The sequence below is a fragment of the Triplophysa rosa genome, linkage group LG16 (genome assembly GCF_024868665.1).
Source record: "Triplophysa rosa linkage group LG16, Trosa_1v2, whole genome shotgun sequence".
NCBI classification, from domain to species: Eukaryota; Metazoa; Chordata; class Actinopteri; order Cypriniformes; family Nemacheilidae; genus Triplophysa; species Triplophysa rosa.
Genome location: NC_079905.1, coordinates 17,412,487 through 17,433,895, shown reverse-complemented (window position 1 = coordinate 17,433,895; position 21,409 = coordinate 17,412,487). Strand labels below are relative to the sequence as shown.

At 39.6% G+C, this 21,409-nt stretch overlaps 2 protein-coding genes and 1 long non-coding RNA gene across 4 annotated transcripts in view; 1 reads left to right on the top strand and 2 right to left on the bottom strand.

Moving 5' to 3' along the window:
* dtnbp1b (dystrobrevin binding protein 1b) overlaps positions 1–2,245 on the top strand; it is a 44,775-nt gene extending 42,530 nt beyond the window's left edge. For both annotated transcript variants that reach the window (XM_057354168.1, XM_057354167.1), the window contains exon 4: positions 1,496–2,245. In XM_057354168.1, the coding sequence (XP_057210151.1) occupies positions 1,496–1,779 (284 nt within the window). In that variant the 3' untranslated portion in view covers positions 1,780–2,245. The remainder of the gene's footprint in view (positions 1–1,495) is intronic.
* A 1,290-nt stretch (positions 2,246–3,535) lies between these two features.
* LOC130566595 (uncharacterized) lies at positions 3,536–6,094 on the bottom strand. The gene is made up of 3 exons (XR_008964497.1): positions 5,899–6,094; positions 5,688–5,764; positions 3,536–5,512 (listed from the first exon to the last, which is right to left on the bottom strand). It is a non-coding gene; the product is annotated as an uncharacterized LOC130566595 (long non-coding RNA).
* A 1,354-nt stretch (positions 6,095–7,448) lies between these two features.
* The window catches only part of jarid2b (jumonji, AT rich interactive domain 2b), a 113,235-nt gene continuing 99,274 nt past the window's right edge, over positions 7,449–21,409 (bottom strand). Inside the window, exons 7-18 of the mRNA XM_057354174.1 lie at positions 17,680–18,907; positions 15,997–16,508; positions 13,891–13,983; positions 13,131–13,249; positions 12,956–13,026; positions 12,723–12,837; positions 11,537–11,642; positions 11,248–11,430; positions 10,979–11,109; positions 10,624–10,807; positions 9,707–9,814; positions 7,449–9,458 (exon numbers count right to left, since the gene is read on the bottom strand). Of these exons, the coding sequence (XP_057210157.1) occupies positions 9,267–9,458; positions 9,707–9,814; positions 10,624–10,807; positions 10,979–11,109; positions 11,248–11,430; positions 11,537–11,642; positions 12,723–12,837; positions 12,956–13,026; positions 13,131–13,249; positions 13,891–13,983; positions 15,997–16,508; positions 17,680–18,907 (3,042 nt within the window). The 3' untranslated portion in view covers positions 7,449–9,266. The remainder of the gene's footprint in view (positions 9,459–9,706; positions 9,815–10,623; positions 10,808–10,978; positions 11,110–11,247; positions 11,431–11,536; positions 11,643–12,722; positions 12,838–12,955; positions 13,027–13,130; positions 13,250–13,890; positions 13,984–15,996; positions 16,509–17,679; positions 18,908–21,409) is intronic.

The window sequence follows — 21,409 nt, the reverse complement described above, 5'->3', positions numbered from 1 at the left end:
AACAATCGATTAGTGATTTTCATTTATTTTCAGTTCAGCAAGTCCAATATATATCAAGGTTAGATAAATTAATTTTAAAAATAATAATAATTAAATGAAACAAATTGTCACCCTTAGACAAGAATGCTGGGTTCTTGCAGCACATGGTTTGGCCAAATATGGACAGACCTACTGTAACTGCTGGTTGACATTTTTGTATTGTGTCATGGGTTATTCAAAAAGAGGAAACTTTAGTTTGGATGTGCAGCAGTTTGTTAGGATGGCAGGTTGGGTAGAGGTTTTATTTATAGATGATTCGTTTCTTTTTTCAGACTTACATTTTAATGATTTCAAGTTTAATAATAAACTTTTAAATTGACTTTTGTCATTTATCCTTGTCTAATATGTTATTTGCAGAAAAGCTTTAATATTTTGTTCTTTTTAAATCTGTAATAGGTAATATATTATTATTAGATTATTAATTATAATCTATGATTTACTGTAAGAAGTACTGTAACTGTGCTTACAGTGTTAGGTATAAAGTAATGCACTAGTATTATTGACAAACAACTATCGTGATTAGTTTTCCTGTGTAGAAACTTTGCAGTATTTTAAAATACAGCAAAAAAATATTTAATGTATAATATAAATATACAGTTTTTATACGGTATGCTGTAAACTACTGTAGTTATTTTGACAGTAATTTGACTGTGGTTTAAAATACAGAAGCTTGCTGGCTATTTTGTTTGTTTGTTTGTTTTTACGTGTATTTTACGTTGTTTTTTTACAGTGTGGTTGTGACTGATGATCACAACTGTGACTGAAGCGGTTTCACCCAAAAATGAAATTCTGTCATACCTCCTGTCATTTCAAACCTGTATGACTTTCTTTCTTCTGCAGAATACAAAAGAAGATATTTTGAAGAATGTTGCTAACTTGACCCCATTCACTTGCATTGGTTTTGTGTCCATACAATAGAAGTGAATGGGGTCCAGTGCTGTTCGGTTACCAACTTTCTTCAAAATATCTTCTTTTGTGTTCTGCAGAAGAAAGAAAGTCATAAAGGTTTGAAATGACAAGAGGACGAGTAAATGATGAGTAAATGGCTAAATTAGTTTTATTTTTATTTCCATAGTTTCCATAGTTTAGATGTCTTGTATTTTTAATCTTTCATGTGGCTGAGGTTTGTGCCTCACTGGGCTAATGTGGCCCTTCTGCAGTATTCGTAACCTTTGATTTTCACTGACACATACAGTACCTGTATACAGTAAGGGAATATTTTAAAAAGGTCAGACATTCTGCTCTCTGAAGATAAAGACCAGAAAGATAGCACAGAATTGTTTTGTTCAGTTCTGTAATTTACAATTTTGTTGTAACCAAGTTATCAAGTATAACCTGATTCATGCATAACGTGCTTATACATATTCAATATAATGTCCAACTCTCAAGACTTTTAAAGAAATCAGCATTCATAAATCATCATCACTGTTTTTTTCTTGTCTTGAATCTGTTTCAGGGCCAGATGTAGAGTCGTTCACTTCTGAGATCACACTTCAGGTGCCCACGCAGGCAGATCTGAGACACAAACTCGCCTCTCTTTCCTCCACGTGCACAGACTCGGTAAGCCAGGACACAGAAGCAGGGGAAGAGGAAGACGAGGATGAAGAAGATGAAAGGAAACAAACAGGAAACCGCCGCTCTCTGCTTGTCCAACCAGATCAGGAAGAGGTTGAAGTGGATTCCACGTTACCCGAACTTAACCAGAAAATAAAGAACTGTGAGAGCAACAGCTCATCCTGAACATGTGGAGGATAAGCAACAGACTGTAACAGGAAGTGATGTAATTAGGAGTGTGCTATGCACTTTTGTCCAAAGGAAGAGTGTGCAATTGTCCTCGGTCACGCTAGACTTTCATTCAACTGACTTCCATTCATACGCATGTGAACGCGACCTGCGCATCAATGGAAGATGATATTATTGCTAATAATAATGAAATTTTACAATCCAATTTTGTACATTACAGCCTTAAAATAATGAAAAACAATAACAGTGCAAATACGTCAGAATCCATTATGTGTCAATGAAAACCCTTTTTTTTGTGTGTGTTGTTGCTGCCCATACGCAGGGCTCTGTGTAGAACTTGTCCAGTGTGACCGCATCATTAAACCCTTTTGGTTTTTGTATTTTTTTTGTTTTGGTGCTGTGCAGTATACGCCTGATCTTGTGCCTGCCCTCTAAATCAATAAATATCTTTTTTTCTGTTTGACATTCATTGACTACAGCTCATAGCTATACTGTTGTACAGACACATCGGTAATGATTTTGGGGTTTTGTTTTCCCCTCGGTACCATTGTTGTCATGAACAAAGGCATAAAAATACAATCATTCCTTTTTTATTTGTCATGATTTTTGCTTTGTTTGTATTCAGTTCGATTTGTAGCTTGTATACAAGCTCTGGAGTACTCTTAATGTTTTCACTAACTTCAGATAATAAAAGAAAGGTTTTGTTGATGTTTTGAAATAAGATGAAAGGCGTGAGCTACGTCTCTCGTGTGGATAAAATCAATATTGTTTCACTGGCTTACAAGAGTAACGTTATGATAATTATGATCAATGCATCTCGATTAGGCTTTGGGCCATGTTTTAATATTTAACAACAGATTCAATATAACACAAAATATACAGCAGTCCCAAAAACTATTGACAACTCAGCCACAATGTTTGAATTATAAAATGTCAGACTAAGCATTGACATCTATAAACAAATGATGCAAGATTTGTTCTCAGAATTAATTTCACTTCTTTTGGATCTACTTTCAGCTTTGTAAAGCATTGTTCATCACAGGGAATATGAATTGTGTTGCTATCTGGTGACCAGAAAACATTCAAATTTATTGTCACTTTTTTAACCGTCACCTTTATTTTAGAACAGAATCCAAAATCTGTTTACCATTAAAACCTAATAAATCTTTCTTTATTATGTGTTTATGCTATTTTACTTCAGAAATGTTCACATTTTAAAGGGATACTTCACCCAAAAATGTAAATTCTGTCATCGTTTACTCACCTTCGAGTTGTTCAAAATCTGTATAAATTTCTTTGTTCTGTTGAACACGGAGAAAGATATTTGGAAGAATGCTTATAACCTCCCCATTGACTCCCATAGTAGGAAAAAATACAAATGGTGGTCAAAAGTGCCCCAGAACTGTTTGCTGTCCTACATTCTTCAAAATGTCTTATTTTGTGTTCAACAGAACAAAACAATGATAAAGTAATTTTTCCTACTATGGGAGTCAATGGGGGGGCAAAATCTGTTTGGTTATAAGCATTCTTCCAAATATCTTTCTCCGTGTTCAACAGAACAAAGAAATTTATACAGATTTGGAACATGGAAATGATGACAGAATTTTCTCTTTTGGGTGAAGTATCCCTTTAATGTATTTCTCCGAATATGGTCATTGTATTATACCAGCATGTTTGTGCAAAACAAAAAAAAGTTTAAATTTTATCAGCATTTAGTGGAATTAATTGGCAAATTGTGGTAAAAAATGACAAATATACACTCTTAAGAAAAATGGTTCTAAATAGTACCAAAAAAGGGTTCTTCGGCTTCGGCAACAGCAGAACCCTTTTGGTGCTATATAGAACCCTTTTTATGAGGTTCCACAAAGAATCCTGCCTTGAAAAGTTCTACATAGAACTTCAGTGGTGCTATAAAGAACCCTATCTTTATCAGAAAACAGGAGGGGTTTTAATTTAGGTATTTTTATTCATTCATTCATTTATTTTTTATAGATTTTATGATTTTCTATTTCTGTTTTACCTTGTAAAAACAATAAGCAAGACATGGAAATCAAGTAATACTTTTATTTCCTACTGGTCACATCATTAAATGCAACATTTTGTACATATTAATACCTTTCACAATTTTGCATTGTTGCAAAGCAGCTTTACAGAAAAAAAACATATTAGCCCTAAACAGAGACATAGGAAAAAGTAAAGAAATAAGTTTTAGCCCATTTTAGCACAAAATCAGTAGAAATGTGAGAACAAAAAATGTATAGAAATAAAAGTATATATATAACCAGGAAATTTATAAAAATACATGATTACTATTTAAAGTTAACTGGTCAGCAAGATTATACAGCAAGCAGTGCAGCCAAGAGTGCAGCCAAGAAGTCAGACAGGCAATAAAATGAGTTAATCTTTTATTGTTTTCTGTGTTAAGTGGCAGATAATTACATCCATTATTTTTAGTTTTGGAGTTTCTGGCCAAACAAAAGTAAGGTCTGGCATGGGGCTCAAATTTGCAGGCCATGATCATCACAGATTCCCACCACTTTCCATCTATGGCTGTGGTCATGGCCGTACCCACCATTGAGGTCCCCGAGGTCCAGACCTCGGTAGTTTTTATCGTGAAAAAAACTGTATTTAGTACTGCCAATTTTGTAGAAAACGCCTAGATCTAGATCTACCTCAGCTGTTTAACAGCGCTCTTTTAAGTGTCAATCTGATTGAGTTGGCCAATCAAACGAAGAAAGGCGAGGATTACTGTCCAATCACATGAAAGAAGACGTGAGTTGCTATTGACAGAAGTCAAGCTCGAGTTCAGTTTCTACTGTGAAAGAGCGCGATGTACGTAGCTAACTGTTTAATGTTTTATCATTGAAATGTTAGCGGCCATTCACATGTCGCGTCTAAAAATGCGTGCAAAACGCTGACTGCGTCGCTTTCTCCCTCTTTTCAGAGCGCCCGGGAGTTTGCGCTCACGTTATGAGCGTGCTTGACGCGCGTCAACATTTAAACAACAAACCTGAGTAAACGACCGATTGTAATATCCAGTAATCTAAACTACAAAACATATCATTTACGTGTTTAATGTCAGTTTGACGCGACAAAAACATTACCAGACCTTCACTAGTTCATGCTAAACTGCGTGGCTTTGACTCAGGTGTGTTTATAGGTTGCTGTTAGCCTATTAAAACAACTATACGATAAGCAAATAATTCAAATGCATCACTTTTAGACAAATTCTCGTTCTTTAATTCTGTTTCTATATTATTTTAAGTTGTTTTTATTATAAAAAACACTATTTTTAATAAAAACCTAAGTGTCTGCAACTTCTGTAGCTACACAAAAAGTTAAAGGGACAGTTCACTCAAAAATGGAAACATCTTACCTTTATGTAATTTCAAACCCAAATGCATTATGCTCCTTTATGAAAGACAGGTTGTATTTCAATCTGGTAGTATTTGTATAAAAATATCAATTGACCGTGTGTTTACTTTCATTACTGATAAACATGAAAAGATAGAGATGGTTTTAGCAATTGTTATGTAATTTGCACTCCAAGCATTTTAAAATGCACATACTGTATGTAGATCAAGAAAGTCAATTTTTTTGTTTGGGACAAATTCAGTTTTTGGACCTCGGTATTTCCAAAATCCTGCGTACTTCTTTGGCTGTGGTCATCATCCTTGAGCATCAGGCCGAACCAGAGCTGTGTCTGTCAGTCTCAGGTGATTTCAGGAGCCTGTAGATGAGACATGGAGACAAAACAAGCTGATGTTAGTGTAGAGGTCACTCTCATATGTAAAAATGATGTCATGGCAGAAGTTTGGTTGAGCTGACTCCTGCAGTATAAACGTGTTTTTGGTAATAAAGATAATGTTTGGCTAAAGATTCATTCGTAAATTTTGATTACTTACCTTTGAATGTGTCACTGAATTTGCCTCAACCGTCAAAGTCAGACCTGCAGTGGTCTAGAGCTTGGCTTATGATTCACCTGAAACAGAGACATGTACATATAAGCACTATTAGAACACACGAAACTTCATTTCCAAAATTATTTTAACTGTAAATTGCTATCGTTTTAATGTGGAAAGGATATCAACTTTAAAAGAAACATGAATATATCACCTTTAAAACATTAAGTATGACACAGTTGTCAGACTTCTGAGCTGAACTGATACTTGGTTAGCACTGCGAGAAATACCCGTCTCTTCCAAGTTCACTCCCAGGACAAGGTCACATACGAAACTCTGAAATATCAATAAATAAACCTAAATACATGTTGTACAACATACTGTTGAAGAAACATCAAGATAATGTGCATGAAAATACTTCAGAAAAATGGTTTATGGAAGTTCAGCCAGTAGAAGTAAATAATGATTGATGCTAGGATAATATTGTTAATGTAATACATTTTTTAAATATTAAGTAGAGTATATACATTTTAACTATCCTAAATAATTGGTAAAGAAGATTCCCATAAATTAAATAACCATAGAATATCTTAAATTATGGAAAAAAACTATATGATTAAAAACAGTCTGAAGCTTACCTGTGTGGTGTGTCAGTCTGCAGGCACCTCAGCAGGACTGTGAAATCAGGACTTTGATTCAGGACAAACAACCAATCAGGAGGCAGCTTCTAAATAACTGATTTACTTTAAACCAAAAAAGGCGGGAATAAAGAACCCTTTCCCAATACAAAGAACCATTTCAGCTGAAAAGGGGTTCTTCAGAAGACATGGTTCTATACAGAACCTTTACCATCATTAAAGAACCTTATTTTTTTTAGAGTGTATAACCTGTGCATCCGTTAACATGCTATAAAGAAATCCCCTGGGAATCCATGAAGGTACTGCTGCAGGTCTCCAGACTGATGTGTAGAATATCATTTATTTGAATATTGTTTTTTTTCTGTAATGTGTTGTTTTAAACCTTTTTATTATTTATAATCGCAAGTCAACCTCATGTATCATGTTTGTTGAATCAGTTACTTGTATACAACCATACCATTAAACAAATGGTCTATCTCCCTGTCAGAGAATACAGTGGAAATCAGTATATGATAAAGGATGTAGTTAGTTAAATGAGAAACTAGATCAGGGGCCTCATTTATAAAATGTTGCTTAGAAACCGTCCTAAATGTGATTGTACGACCATTTCTTAAAGTGCGTACGTGTGATTCATAGAACGAATGTACGCACAGAAAACGCGTGTACGCCTCTCTATCAGATGTGAAATCTGCAAATGATCGTGAAATTGCGCGCAGCTCAACAATTTCAGATTTCCGCCTTTAAATGATGTCTAATTAATTTCATTGATATATGAAAGAGCACCTAACATCCAAATCCTATACGAGCGGCGAGAATGATTTATATTTCAAAAAACCTTCAGCACTCGGACAAGCTAAAGTGCGTACGTCTGCTCAGACCCTGACGTGGCGCAAAGCACTTTTCCACGTCAAAGACCGTTTTTATGCATATGAACGTTGCCGTGGGTTTTTGCGTACGCACGTTTTACGATCACATCTGTGCATATGCACGTTTTATAAATGAGGTCACAGCATTTGTGTTTTTTATGTTTATGGTGTTATATTTCTATATTAGCATGTATGAAAATCTTGCGAAGACACCTTTATAGCAGTAGAAAGAGCAGTAACAAACACACAGTCTGACAGTGAACTGTCCATGAGTTTTTATTAAACCTTAAGTACAAATTGAAAAAGTAAAAAATAAAATTAAACTGGCATTATAACCAACATGAACTCTTTCCTCATGGGAGGAAAAGCTGAGACGCAGTGCTAATAAATTAACTTCGCCTGACAGTGAGCATATCTCTCTCATATTGTAGAAAAAAGGAACCAAAAAACAGAAACACCAAAATATTCTGAATAAAATACATCGTAAGGCCATAAAAACTTGACAACCACCGTTGTTGTTGAAAACACCCGACTCGGTTTTCATTAAATACTCCTAAAACAGTTCAGTCTTCTGTTAAGAACATCAACCAACAAACTGGATTATAGTTTTTCCTTGACAGTCCCCACTGGCAAGCTCAGTGCAACATGAGTAGCTACTACAATGTTGAATTTTCAGTAATGAAAATGTAAAAACCTTTTTTTTGTGAAAGCATTTTCCCTTTTCTTTAAAAAAGTAAACCTAAAAAATAACTAGGGGGAATTCGCGACTCCGTATCGTAGTCCTCAGTGATGTAAGCAGCACTTCAAATTTATACACATTACCAGAGCAACCCTGTACGTGCCTCCCACAGCTGAAGAAACTGAAAATGTAAGGCTTTTCTTCATCTGCCATCACTCCATCCATCAATCTGCTTCTTCCGTTACTCCAACAAAGGCTCAAGTATTAAAGACATTTACAGGATTATGTACACAAAAGGAGATTTTCTTTCTTTAAATCAACTCATGATACTTCTGCAAAAGGGAAAACCAAAAAGAACAAAACTCGGACTTGTATTTCACATTTTACACCCTCTGAATAGTGGCTCTAACTTGATATCGTATCGGATTAAGAGAAAAAAAAGTCAAAACACAAAATAGAATAATTACAATAATATAATATAATAATTAATGTTAACTGGTACAGATGAATCAATAAGTCTGGAAGTGGAATGTTGACACGATTGCACATCTAGAAGCGGAAAACCTCCGGGCTTTTCCGCCGTGTGGGATTAGAAGGCTACAGCACATAGCGCTTCTGTTTTTATTACCATTTTGTACTGATATACATAAAAAAAAAACAGCACCAAAAATAAAAGAAAGATCTCCCCGCTAAACATCAGGCACAGTTATCACTCGTAAGCATCAACGTGGGAGTAAGAATCCCTCTTACTACGGGGACGGGACCCACACCCTTTCATTCTGTAACCCGCCCGCTTCCTCAAGTACATCCCGGACCCGCTGCCATGGAAACCAGTGTTCCCCAAATCCCCAGAGGAAAGCATGAAATGAAAACCGAACTAAAACATAATACTTCCTCTTAAAAACAAGCTAAATTTCAAGTGATTACCTTCTTTAGAGCTGCGTTTTTTTCCGCAGAGGAGCTGCATGGGGGCTGAATGAATTCAAATCATAAAACAACAAGATCTCGGCAGCTCCGCCAACATTCAAAGGAAGGGGGCCGTAAAAACGAGGAGAGAAGCACCCATATGTCCCAGGTTTCACAGTTCAGGCGAGCGCGTGTGCAGTCAAAGTGGCCGGAGATGACGCGGGAGGATGATCCAGGATGATGTCATACTCGCACATGCCAGTGAAATGCACACCTGGGACCGTATCTCTTAATGCTATCAAACATCCGGAGAATACAACAAACAAATAAAACGAAAAACTAGTGCACTAGTGCAAAAAAGGCAGCCTGTTTTCAACACAGGGAATTCTGCTCTGCTATGAGGGCGGGGTTGATACGAGACAGAAATGACATGGAGGGAAATGGATTGGTTGGAGTAGGTGAGGACACGGCCCCCCCAAACCCGCCCCCCATCTCATGAGACTGCAGCAGTGGCACTTTTGGACAGGTGGTTGGGCAGGTGGGTGAGCGTCCCCTCTACGGCGGAGCTCTTGCGAGGGCGGCGCTTGGCTGGGGATTTGGTGGGGCTGGAGCCTTTGCAGACGTCTGATGTGTTTCTCAGCAGGGCTTTACCGCACACCTGACTCACCAAACTGTTGATCTGCTCCTGAGAGATCAGAGGGAGAAAGACAATGAGAAGATCTTCAGATGAGAAGATTTTCAGAAAATGAAATAATAACAGACGGAGAACAACACGTGCTATGTCACAAGCAAATCTATCTTTAAAGCATGTGGTTTTGTGCGATGTTTGGTGATTGTTTGCCACTAGGGTTCTAGAATGCTGTGCAAGCATAGGCATCTCAACAGCTCCCCCTGCAGGTGTGTTTTCGATCATGTTTTGAGCCAGCATCTTACCTCATCATAGCGGTACATCATCTTGAGTCCCCGACAGCTTTTGTTTTTCTCCACATGGTTCAACGCACACTCCAGACAGAAGACAACGTTTTCATTCTCCTGCACCACCTACCAAACAAACTACAGCTCAATTGAGATCATAAACACTCTGGTAGTCATTCTAATGTTTATGATGAATCGAAGTAAATCATTTGGTTAAAAATTAAAGTGATTATTTGGTATATTATTATATGTTTTGTATACATTTCTTTGTTTTTGATACTTTAGGTTTAATCGATATTTTTCTGTTTTGCATTTAAATTTGCATTAAAGTACTTTTAGTTAAAAGTACTATAACGCTACAATAGTTTAACTATAGCATTAAGGAACTGAACGGTGAAGTCACATCTACCTGAGAAGAAAAATGACATTTTTTTCTGAAAAAAATCAAGCTTTTACTTAAAACAAGAAAAACTATCAACCAGTAAGGTAAGAAGGAACTTCATGGGGAAAACAATATTATTTTATTGACACCACTGACCAATGTTTTCCCCCTGTTTTCAGCATAAGCGAAATTGTTTAAGATTTATTTTGGGCGTCTTTGCCTTTATTTGTAGAGTTCAGTGAGAGAGAGGACAGGAAGCGAAGTGGGAGAGAGAAGGAGGCGGGATCGGGAAAGGTTCATGAGACGTGAATGGATCCCGGGTCGACCGATGAACAACCGCGTCAAATGTCGGAGCGCTGCAATGAGGCTAACGGCTCTAACAAGCATCAACTTCATTTGAATTTTTCTTTTATTTTCCTAAAGTCATTTTACTTTTTAAATAAGTGTGTCCTGATTTAGGAATGTTACTGTTATATGTTGTATATGTTAGTGTGTGTTGTAATTTTATAACGTATTGTTATATTGTATAATAATAATAATATTGAAATCTCACCATAGACAAGTAACAGAGATGCTGGCACGTTTGGCAGCGTCTCTCCGATGACTCCAGCGCCAGCCACTTGCGCGGTTTCTTCCGGGCGTCTGCAGGTGATTGGTTGTTGTCGTGAGTGCAGTATCGCGCAGAAGAGAGCAGCCCTGCTTCATACAGCTCCTGCCTTTGCTTCATTTCTATGTTCCTGTAGGAGACCATCACACCCGTTCAGTCCTCATGAAAACCGCTTTACTACTGTTCATAATGTTTTCCTTCCACAGCAGTGACTTTATTTAAATGATTCAATGACCACCTCTTATGCATCCTCATAGACAAATCCAACATGATAAAACTACAAACTTTCTGCAGTGCTCACCTGAGATCTTTAAGAAGAGAAGAGATTGTACTGAGTACAAGTCTGTTTTCTCGTTTGGCCTCGGCGGTGGCGATCTGGTAGAGGAGCTTCTCCATGGAGAAGGGTTTGGCTATGCGCCTGCATTTCAGGTCCTGCGGGGAAAAAAACAGGTGGAATTTATTTTATATTTTAATAGCATTACCTGTTAGCCAATATCTCTGAAGTGTCCTCTCTTCTATGCTTTAAACAAACACAAGACAGTCTTTTGTAAAACGAACGTGATCGCTTACCTTCGCAGCCTCGTAGCCAAGGTTCATCCAATGCGGGGTGGCAAAGTGCACAGTCTCAGATACACTGTAGCCACAGCACACCCTGGACACGAACGCTCCGGGGAAGACCACCACAAACTGCCCGCTCTGCTGGACCGTACGGTAGACCTTTATCCCCTCGCGACACAGCACCTCTGGAGAAATCTGGATTGTAGAAACACATCTCTTTAAACTCCAAGAATTAGTCCATCACATTCACATCGCATGCTTGTGCATTTTTTGTGTTGTTTTTTTTGCAACAGTGTCATACCATAATATTCTTCTCCAGCATTTCCAGTCCTGGTGTACCATTGGCCTGTAGCAGCGTGTGCACCACTTTATCAAGCTTTGTCTTTTCCTCAGCAGGAATAGAATACCTGTAACAGGATGGGAGGAGCTGTCTGTCAGTGTTTGTTTAGATGACGTAAGACAACAGTGCTGTCTGACTGCATCTGAACCAGCTGTGTTGCCATGGCAACAGGATTTGGCTTTATTATGATGAGTCACGCACATACAACACAAACAAACAGCTGACGCTGGCATGAGCAAACTGCAAACTAATTAAATGTGTTTCACAGAGTACTGCGCCCTCTAGAGGTGAAGCCTGACAATGCCGTTACATTATAATAAAAATGTACATTATGGAGTCATATGACTCATATAATATTATTGTGATCTGAATAACAATTCCAAATACAAACACATAAAAAACTGAGTGTATAAGAATCAAAAATACATTCCTTTTTTATATTAGGTAAAAACGTATAATGTACATATAATGTTACATGATTTACATATCCAAATATTCTGTAGTATGTACATACAAAGAAACTATGTAGAAATATGTAATGTATGAATATATAATTACTAAAAATCAATATAATGTTATTAAAATATACAAATATTATTTTAATATATGTAAAACAAACCTTATAATAAATGTGTAATAAAATATTGATAATAAGAAGTGCTGTTAAATGATTAATCGCTATTAATCACATTCAGAATAAACGTTTGTGTCTGTGTACTGTGCATATAAACACAATAATTTAGTAAATATTTACATGTAGTTTTTATATTTACCAATAATTTAAATGATATATAAATAATACATTTATTTATGCAGATACGCATGTATGTTTTTATAAATGACAAAGTAATATATGCACAGTACACAGACATATATTATGTAAACACAAACTTTTATTCTGGGTTCGATTAATCACGATTAATCGTTTGACAGCCCTAATAATAACATTACATATCGTATAATAACTTATCATTTAATGTTGACATATTATTAGCCATTTAAACATCTAAATTATTTAAACATACATTTATTCGATACATAACATTATAACATACACGAAACAATACCAAGTTAGGTAAATCACTACTACATCATTATGAATTATCTATAATAATGAATGAAAAATGAAAGTAGAAGGAATGCTCACCAAATGCAATCAGCACCAGTGTGTAAGTAATCCATGTATGGAAGGCGGTTTTGGTCTTGTGACCAGCATGAGGTAGAAAAGACCATGCCAATGTTCAGCCAGGGAATAGTCACCCCTGTGTATAGGAGAACAAGAGAAAGAGAGAGAGAAATGAGGACATATTCAACAAAGAAACTTTACAGTCAAGAGAGGAATGTCTTTTCTGCCGCTGAGGACAACAATAGCCGACTCACCGGGCACAGCACCAAGATGGCGCAGAATGGATCCAGAGTTATTGGGAAGGACAGTGAGGTTCCATCCATGCCTGCAGAGAGTGACACAGAGACAAAACAAACACATTTTTGTATCATCATTCATCGCTGGCAATAAATCTTCCCATCATGCTTTTAATTGAGAAGAAGCAATTACTTGGAGAAGGGTTCAGTCTTGGCCACAGGGAATCCACTTCCATGTGTGTTTGTGTCCACTTTCCCATAATGCACTGCTACATGGCAGTCCCTCTGCTCCACTGTCCGCCAGTAATCTTGCTGTAAAGTAAGAGAAGCAGGAGAGATGGAGATACCCAGAAAAACGTTAGAAAACAGGAACACAACCTTCAAGGGATACAGTCATAAAATATGCAACACAGAGCAACCATGCAACTAAATGTACGTTCTACTACTGTGCATTTAAAAAAATCATGTACAGCTACTAAAATACTAGCTTTGTAGTAGACTGCATTTATTGTTAGCTCATTGGCAAAATGCTGAAAGCTCTATCTTTTGTAAGTCGCTCTGGATGAATGAGTATGCTAGAAGAATCAATTTCCTAAAAAATATATATAATCTTATATCAACTTATAAGTTTATATTTGCTTGTTTTTTTTTTTTACCATAAAAGTAGTAAATTCTTATATTTTTATTTATAAAACAAGACTAAATATCTTTGGTCAGTTGAAAAGTAAATGTATCTAATATTAAGCATTTTTAGATATTTGTACTACAATCATAAGACAAAATTGCTTCGTAAGAAATCAATTTCTTTTTGCAGTGCAAATGTAAATACAATATTTAACAGCACACTAAAATGCAGTTTTTTCAAGTATAGTATGATACCGTACTTTTAGCATTGCACATATTGGTCACTAGAGGGATCATTGCGTAAAATACCATAAGTTGTGTACGTGTACCTCAACTTCAGCAGCCCCAGGCTCCTTGTTGAAGCACATCAACATAGAATTTCTTGCTATTCTGTAAAAGGTGGTCAAAGATACTGATCTCCCCTGAAAAAAATCAAACAGTAAGAACATGACAAAGCAATCCAAACAAACTTTACAGTGTCTGATGTACAGTCAACTGTCGAATTGTTGAATTAGCAAGAGGAAGTGTTTAATAAACTTTACATTTCAATGAGATCAAATATACTATAACTAACAATTTTTTTTACAAATCTTGCTTCTTTATCTCAAAACCACCAACATCGTTTCTCATTTCAGCCCAGCTAATGTGCATTTAAATGCTAGAATACACACCCTTATGATCAACTGTTCAATGAATCAACGGGAAAGTAAAACGTAAGATTTTCATTCCTACAGTGCTATATCTACTTTCATTTTTGGCTTGTATCTTCTACACACTCTTAATAACAAAGCTGCTTAAAAGATTCTTTCGATGCCACAGAGGAACCATTTTGGTTCCACAAAGAACCATTTAATCAAGGGGTCTTTAAAGAACCATCTCTTTCTTACCTTTTTATTATCTGAAGCACAGAAAAACAGAAAGGTTCTTTTGATGTTAAAAGTTCTTTATGGAACCATTTAGACATTTTATGGCATTGTGAAGCAATCTTATTTTTAAGAGTGTACCAGTGGTTCTCAAAAGGGGGCCCGTGGCCCACAAGGGGGCCTAAAAGTGACTAATAAGTTAGACAAAATGACCACTGAAAACAATCTAAAAACCACAATATTTCTTATTATTTGGCCATTTTTTATGAATAAACATGTATATGTCAAGCTCTAAAAAATTTTATTGGGTAGAAATTGTGAAATTTTTTGAGTGGGGGGGGCATTGAATATTGTTGAATATAATGTGGGCCTTGGTGTAGTGAAATTTTGCGAGTGGGGGGGACATTGAATATTGTTGAATATAATGTGGGCCTTGGTGTAGTGAAATTTTGTGAGTGGGGGGGGGCATTGAATATTGTTGAATATAATGGGGGCCTTGGTGTAGTAGGGGTTTCTCAATCTTTTTAACTCCATCTCGGAGTGGTTTTAATTAGTGCATGTCCGTTTAAGTCCGGTCTTCAACAGCGTGACAGCATAGATTGCAATAGACTGGCAGCAGGCAGATATTGTGCTGGTGTTGAGTATGTGAGAAGCTGAGCTGAGACGTGACCAATATTCAGGCACCACTCGGTGAGGAGGCTCAATCTCAACACACAGATCAGGAGAGAGAGTTACTTCAGACTACAACACACACACAGACAGACGGGGTGCTATAAGAGCCTGTGCTGTATTTTTATGAGGCTGGTAAAGGAGACGGAGTCATCTTACCTAGACTATAGCTAAGAGTTCAGCCTCACGTACATGAGCAGCCCAGGGCCTGGGAACAAGCCCTTTAACATAACAGCCTCTCTTTCTCTACTCTCTCACCTATACACACTCACCCACCCACATACACAGGTCACACAATTCCCTCTACCCCCCTTCCTTCTCTTAAAGGACCAATATCACACAAGCTCTGTTCATTCTTTAAGTGAGCTTCTCTTATGTCATGAGTGACTGAAACAGAAACTAAACACATATTGTACCGAAGAGCTACTGAATGATCTGCCTGAAGAATAAATAGATTCTTATCCCGGAAACATAGCAAGTCAAGAGAATACAGAGCAGGGAAATCGAAGCTCAGATCTGAGATGCGTAACACAGCATATAAAGACGCATCCATCAAGCACCGCAGAGCAAACCCCATCAGCATGGAAAGCCAAAACACATCCCGATTAAGCTTTTATTCCCCGACCAGCTCAACTCCGTCCCCAGCTGTGTGGCTCTGTGTTCAGCGTGAAGGGGAACACAGTCATCTCGCTTGATATTCTGGCAAGCGGTTTGGCAGCTCAGTGGCGAGCCCTCTCCGCGTTCCCTAAACACTTCATTACCTGAGGAAATGACACATCTGCCAGGCTGACTGACTGAATGAAGTCAGTGAAACTAGTTTGACACATAATACTGCCATTGCAGAAAAGAATCCCAAAAATCATTGGCTAAGCTGAACCCCAGAGTTTTAAAATCATTCCTAACCTTGTATATACATTTGTGCTGGTCACTGAGAACACCATCTTCCGCCTCATCTGCCTTTTCACCGTCCGCCACCACCGTCCCTTTCTTTTCCTGAGCAAACAGTCTGCGGCGGCCAACCTGCCGCTGGGTGTCTGGCTCTTTGCCGTGGTTCCGGAAGCCGTTGCGGTGGTTGAGGCCGGTGAGCCCTTTCTTGGGCTCGTAGCGGGGCAAAGAGAGGGACTGCTGGCAGCTATCCGTGTGACCCTCCAGGGGCCCCCACTTGCGTTCCACAGCCTCTTTTTCTGCCAACACCTCCTGCTCTAGTCGCCGGTGCTCCTCGGGAGAGAGAAGGTCGTAGGAAAGCAGGTATTGCAGGTAGGCTTCCTGGAGCTTGGCCAGACGGTCCTGTGCTGATTTGGGAATGCGGAGCAGGTCGGCCAGCCGGCTCCACTTTTTCAAGTCCATAACCTGCTGCATTCCGCCCATGTCGCTGACCAGCTCGGAAAAGCGAGCCAGGTCTACTTCACAGCCACCTGGAAGGACAAATGGTAGTAGTGCTAAATCCACAAATTTCAGAGTCAAGTATGCCATTTTTGCCCCATTAGCCTTGCTAAAATAAACAGCATTACTTCCAGCTTTTTATAGGCCACTCAAACAGATCCCACCCTAATTTCACACCTTTATAGAAAAACCTACTTTCAAATGGTTTACTTGCAGCCATCCTAAAACATTATAACATCACCTTTAATAGTCATTTTTTATGTTCCAAACATAACTCTGCTAAACCGTAACAACAGCAAAGCTTTTCACCATCTGCCGCAGAATAAGTATTGACAGGTCCAGAATTGAAATTCATTACATTTCACACCTCATTAATTCTCTAAATATGGGAGTGTAAAATGTTGTGGCATCTTTATTTGTCTGTTGAAACATAAAGGCTGAAGTGTTGCTGGAGAAACGGAGCAGAGGAACAGAGAGACAGAGCACCAACAAAGGTCAATGACCAGGAGTTTAAATCTCTCGCAGGAATCACTCCAGCACACCAGCGGCATTCTACAAGGCTCAATAAACATTTATTTCAACCGTATATCCTGACTGGACTCTTAAGTGCGCACAGCTTTCTAGCCCAAAGCAACGGTTCCATCTGCTTTATGAACCCGTAATGCTGTTGGGGGAAATTTAAAAGATGTGCAGGAGGTGAGAAATAGTTTCCAAATCTCGGCAGACAACCGACATGACAACATGTGGCAATCGGCATTTGTGAACTGCCCTCACTGGACTGTGAAGCAGTTTGTTGGTCAGTTTATAGACCGATTCTTTCATACCCCTTTACGACTGAATTAAGAGAATGTTAAAATGCTCAAACTGATACTTAATTATGCATAGGGCATAACCGCCACCATTGCTGTGATTCATCCAATTCAATACACAATTGCTAGTGTCTAGTGCAAACATACAAAACACAATGCTTATACAAGTATTCAACTCAAGAAGGATGTTAAGCCCCTGGTCATAACGCACGTTCATTGTATGCCAACATCTTACCCAACAATTCCGGGTTTCTTTGGAAGCTTGGAATGTAATCAAGGTGCATAACTGATGACATACTTTTGAATCTTTTGGGAAAAACTTGACATTTGAGATACCAGCAAACTGGTTTAGCACCAAAATTGATTTCTATACCATGGTTTTACCAAAACTCACCTATAAGTGGCAGCTCATCCATTGAGATGCCCTGAGATTTGAGGTGCTTCTTTATGCAGGCCAGTTTCTGAACATTCGGACCCCAGCGCCGACCCAGTTTGTGGATGCGCTGAACCTGCGTCACAAAACGCATCTCATCATTCAGTTTGCACTCCGGCCTCCAGTCAGAAGGCGGCAGCACTCTGCACATTCCACACGTCTCTGCCCGTTCCCGAACTGAATCGAGGTACACCAAAGGGTCCTGAAACTCCCTTGAGTTGGGCTTCAAAATGGGCACATCGCCCAGGGCCGCCCACCCCGCCCTGCTCCTCTCCCGTTCCCGCTCCCTTTCCAGCCGCGGCGGGGGTGTGGCTGTGAGCTCTGCTGGTTTGAAGGACTTGCTGGCTGAGGTAGTGGATGTGGTCCGGTTGAGGGTGGGGTTAGTATGGGCCCTCTGCTGTGCTTGCCTGATGAACATCAGCTTGCCAGCAGAAGCACGTCTGGGCCGTTGACGTGCCGGCTCAGGGGTTGCAGGGTTTTGGGGCATGGCGGGGGAGGCCGGAGCAGCGGGGGAAGAGGGAGGAGGTGCGGGACCCGTTTTCTGCATGGGGGAAGCGGCCATTTCAGTGATACTGTGTGCAATAGTAACATTGCCCGAGGCTTTGAACTGGCCAAGGGCTTTTTTGCTGCGTGTTTCCAAAGGACTGGACTGCAATTTGGGTTTCTTAGCGTCAGTAAGAGGCTGTTTGATTTTAGCCTCATCACACTCCGTGACAATCGCGATGGCCGCCTCACTCCTGCGTTTGGAGTTCCGCAGACCCTGTCGCACCTTTCGGACATCGTCCTCTTCTTCCCTGGCACTGTGGCGTCCGTTAATTCTGCCATTAAGCCGGCCCCCGTTAGTAACCTTATGCACCCCGTTCGACAATAGCACCTGGTTGCGGGTTTTTGCACTGATACTTTGGGCTTTTCCTGAGTGAGAGAGCTGGGGCCGGCCGTGGCCATTGCTGGTTGGATGATAAGAATGATGGTGGTGGTTGTTGCTGTAAGCACGGAGGCCAGCGGACCCAGCGTGCTTGCTGTGGTTGAGTTTGGCTTTCTTCACCAGTTCTCGTTTTGCTTTGGTGTAGGTGACGTGGCCCTTGGTCACGGTGGCTGTGTAGTTCACAGTTTTGGACGGCAGGCGGAAGTCTTTCGACTTTTTGGCACCGACTGATGATGCCCGTGTGAGTCCGTTTACTTTTGGGACCTGTGGAGGACAGAGAAAGGAGATGTCATGTGATGTTGTCATGTTACAGTTCAGATTGTGACTGATCATTTTTGATATATGACAGTGTCTATATTTTTACAGTAATTACAAAATGGCAACAGACGTGATTATGAATGGATGCATTACTCTTTCAAACCGGCTGTTTGTTGAAAAGATCTGCCTATTTTAGAGCTCAACCAATTATCATATGCATTGTTTAAGAACCTGATATCCAATAAACGATCATTTGCTGTTTTAAAGGTGATTCGCAGTGATGTGTATCATCAGGACAGGGCCCAAAATGACAGGCATCTACAGGCATCTGCCATAGACTGTCACTGGGTCACAACTGTTGTGGGATTCTATCACCACTGTGCAAGACCTTTCAATATGAATGTTAATAAGCCCATAATATCTACGTGCGTGCTTCCTGTAGACAGTCACAATGCACGTATTCCTCACACAACAATACGGACCACAACAGAGCTCCAAAAACCCCAAACCAGAGAAAAAAAAGCAGGAAAGGAGGAGGGAAAAGAAATGCACTGGAGAGGAGAATCGTTTTCATTCGGTGCCAATAGCTGCAAAATATCCTTAGAAGTGTAGTTTAATCATAAAACCCATTCAAGAACCAATTCATAGCCTGTTTTATGCTGCACACTACACTAAAGTTCTGCAAATTTGGCTTTAATGCCCCAAATAAAAAGGAGTCGTGCTTTCAGCTGATCTGAGGCCCTGTATACTTCAAGCAAAGCAGATGCTGCTTGGGTTACGCCTGGCCTCTCATTGTTTAACAGCCGCCATGGGAATTAAGACTATGCCAGGCTACAAACAAAGTCAGACCCGACTTCTCTCCTCACACTGTTTTCTTTGGCTCAAATTTTTGTGGCATCACATAAAGGATTTGATTTCTTATTTGCGTGTCCTCACAGAGCCAAGAAAAGAAGCAGCTGGGGGACTAAAACTCCAGGTGAAACAAAAACCACTTTTGAGGCATCTCAGTGGACTGGAGGGATGAGTGCTAACATTTGGTTTAAAGGCCTCGACAAGCCTTTATTGGGAACAATGGACGTGGATGTGATCAGGTATTCGAAAGTATAATAGAGACCACACATGCGGAGAATATCTGGTTCACCCATTCAGGATCTACCCACCCTCATGTCATGTCACGCTAAAGTTTTTTAAATCTAAATATCAAAGCGGCACATCACAATCACAATAAAAATGCACATCACTGCCTGTCGAGGTAAGCTGTATTTTTGCTTGATTAAAAAAAACTGGTAAATCAGGTAGAGAATTCAAAAGTGTTTTTGTTTTTGCTTTGAGAATGTGCTTGAATACTAGTCCTCTTCAAAAAGTATAAACAAAACAAATAACAACAACAACTAATCTAATAATATTTATTAATATTAACAATAATAATACAACAACAGCTATTACTACTGTTATTATTTATATATACTACTATATATACACTACAAAACAAGAACGATTTTAAAGACCTTATGGGAAAGTTGCCTTGTCACAAGGGCACGCCTGGTAATAAAAGGGTCCATTCAAATACATTTTATTTAAATTTTCGTTTTGACACACTCTTAAACCTCCCCTCCCAAGCCATCTCTCACACCAAAAGTCACCGGACGCTGTCAATGCAAAGCAGTTTTGTAAAAACTATGTGCAGACTGCAGTGATCTTTGGACCACAAGCGAGGAGATTGCCGAGTGTCTTTGAAGTGAGACGTTGGCTGCATTGTATTCCTATCAGGTGCAGCCCAACAACAAAGAGAGGCTATTAAAAGATAAGGGGAGTGAAATGTGACCTCTTTCATCAATCGTTTCCCCTTGTCGGCGGTGAAAAAACCAGCAGGAGGGAAATATAAAAGAAAGAGACAGACTCCAGCCCCAGAGGCAGGCATGATGGATGCTCTCTGCAGGTAGAGTAAGCAAATGTAGAATGATGTCAGTGCCTTTGTAGCCCCCCCACCCCAGTCGTCTCCGGCACGCCCCACCCCATCTGCGCAGCTCTGAGAGCGCAGAATGTGATTGTAATCCCAGTCAGCAAAACGGCCGAGCGTGGCGGATGCTGAGTTGAGCTCGCGGGGCAGAAATCACGTCTCCGTGCCCGCCTGTATTGAGCGCTGCGGCCACTAGAGGGCTCAATGAATCCAGAACACAGCCTGAGGCTGCACGGCTCGCTGCCAGCTATTATTTAGACTGCCTGAAGCTCAGTAGGCGAGGAATGCAGGTCACTGGCCTGGCCCCAGCGGGCAACCCCTTTAACACCGACGGAAACACAGAGCGAGACGAAGGAAATAAGGGAGGAAGCAGAGAAAGGGAAGGATGAGGGAGAGAAAGATGGGATAGTAAACGGCTGGCTGGCCTGACATGAGATTAAACCTGTTCAACAGCCGGAGCGACAGAAACAGGAAGGAAAGCAAAACAAGAGCAGAGAACACACACAGACAGAACAAGGCCAGCTCTCTGAAGTGGATTCTGGTCGCAC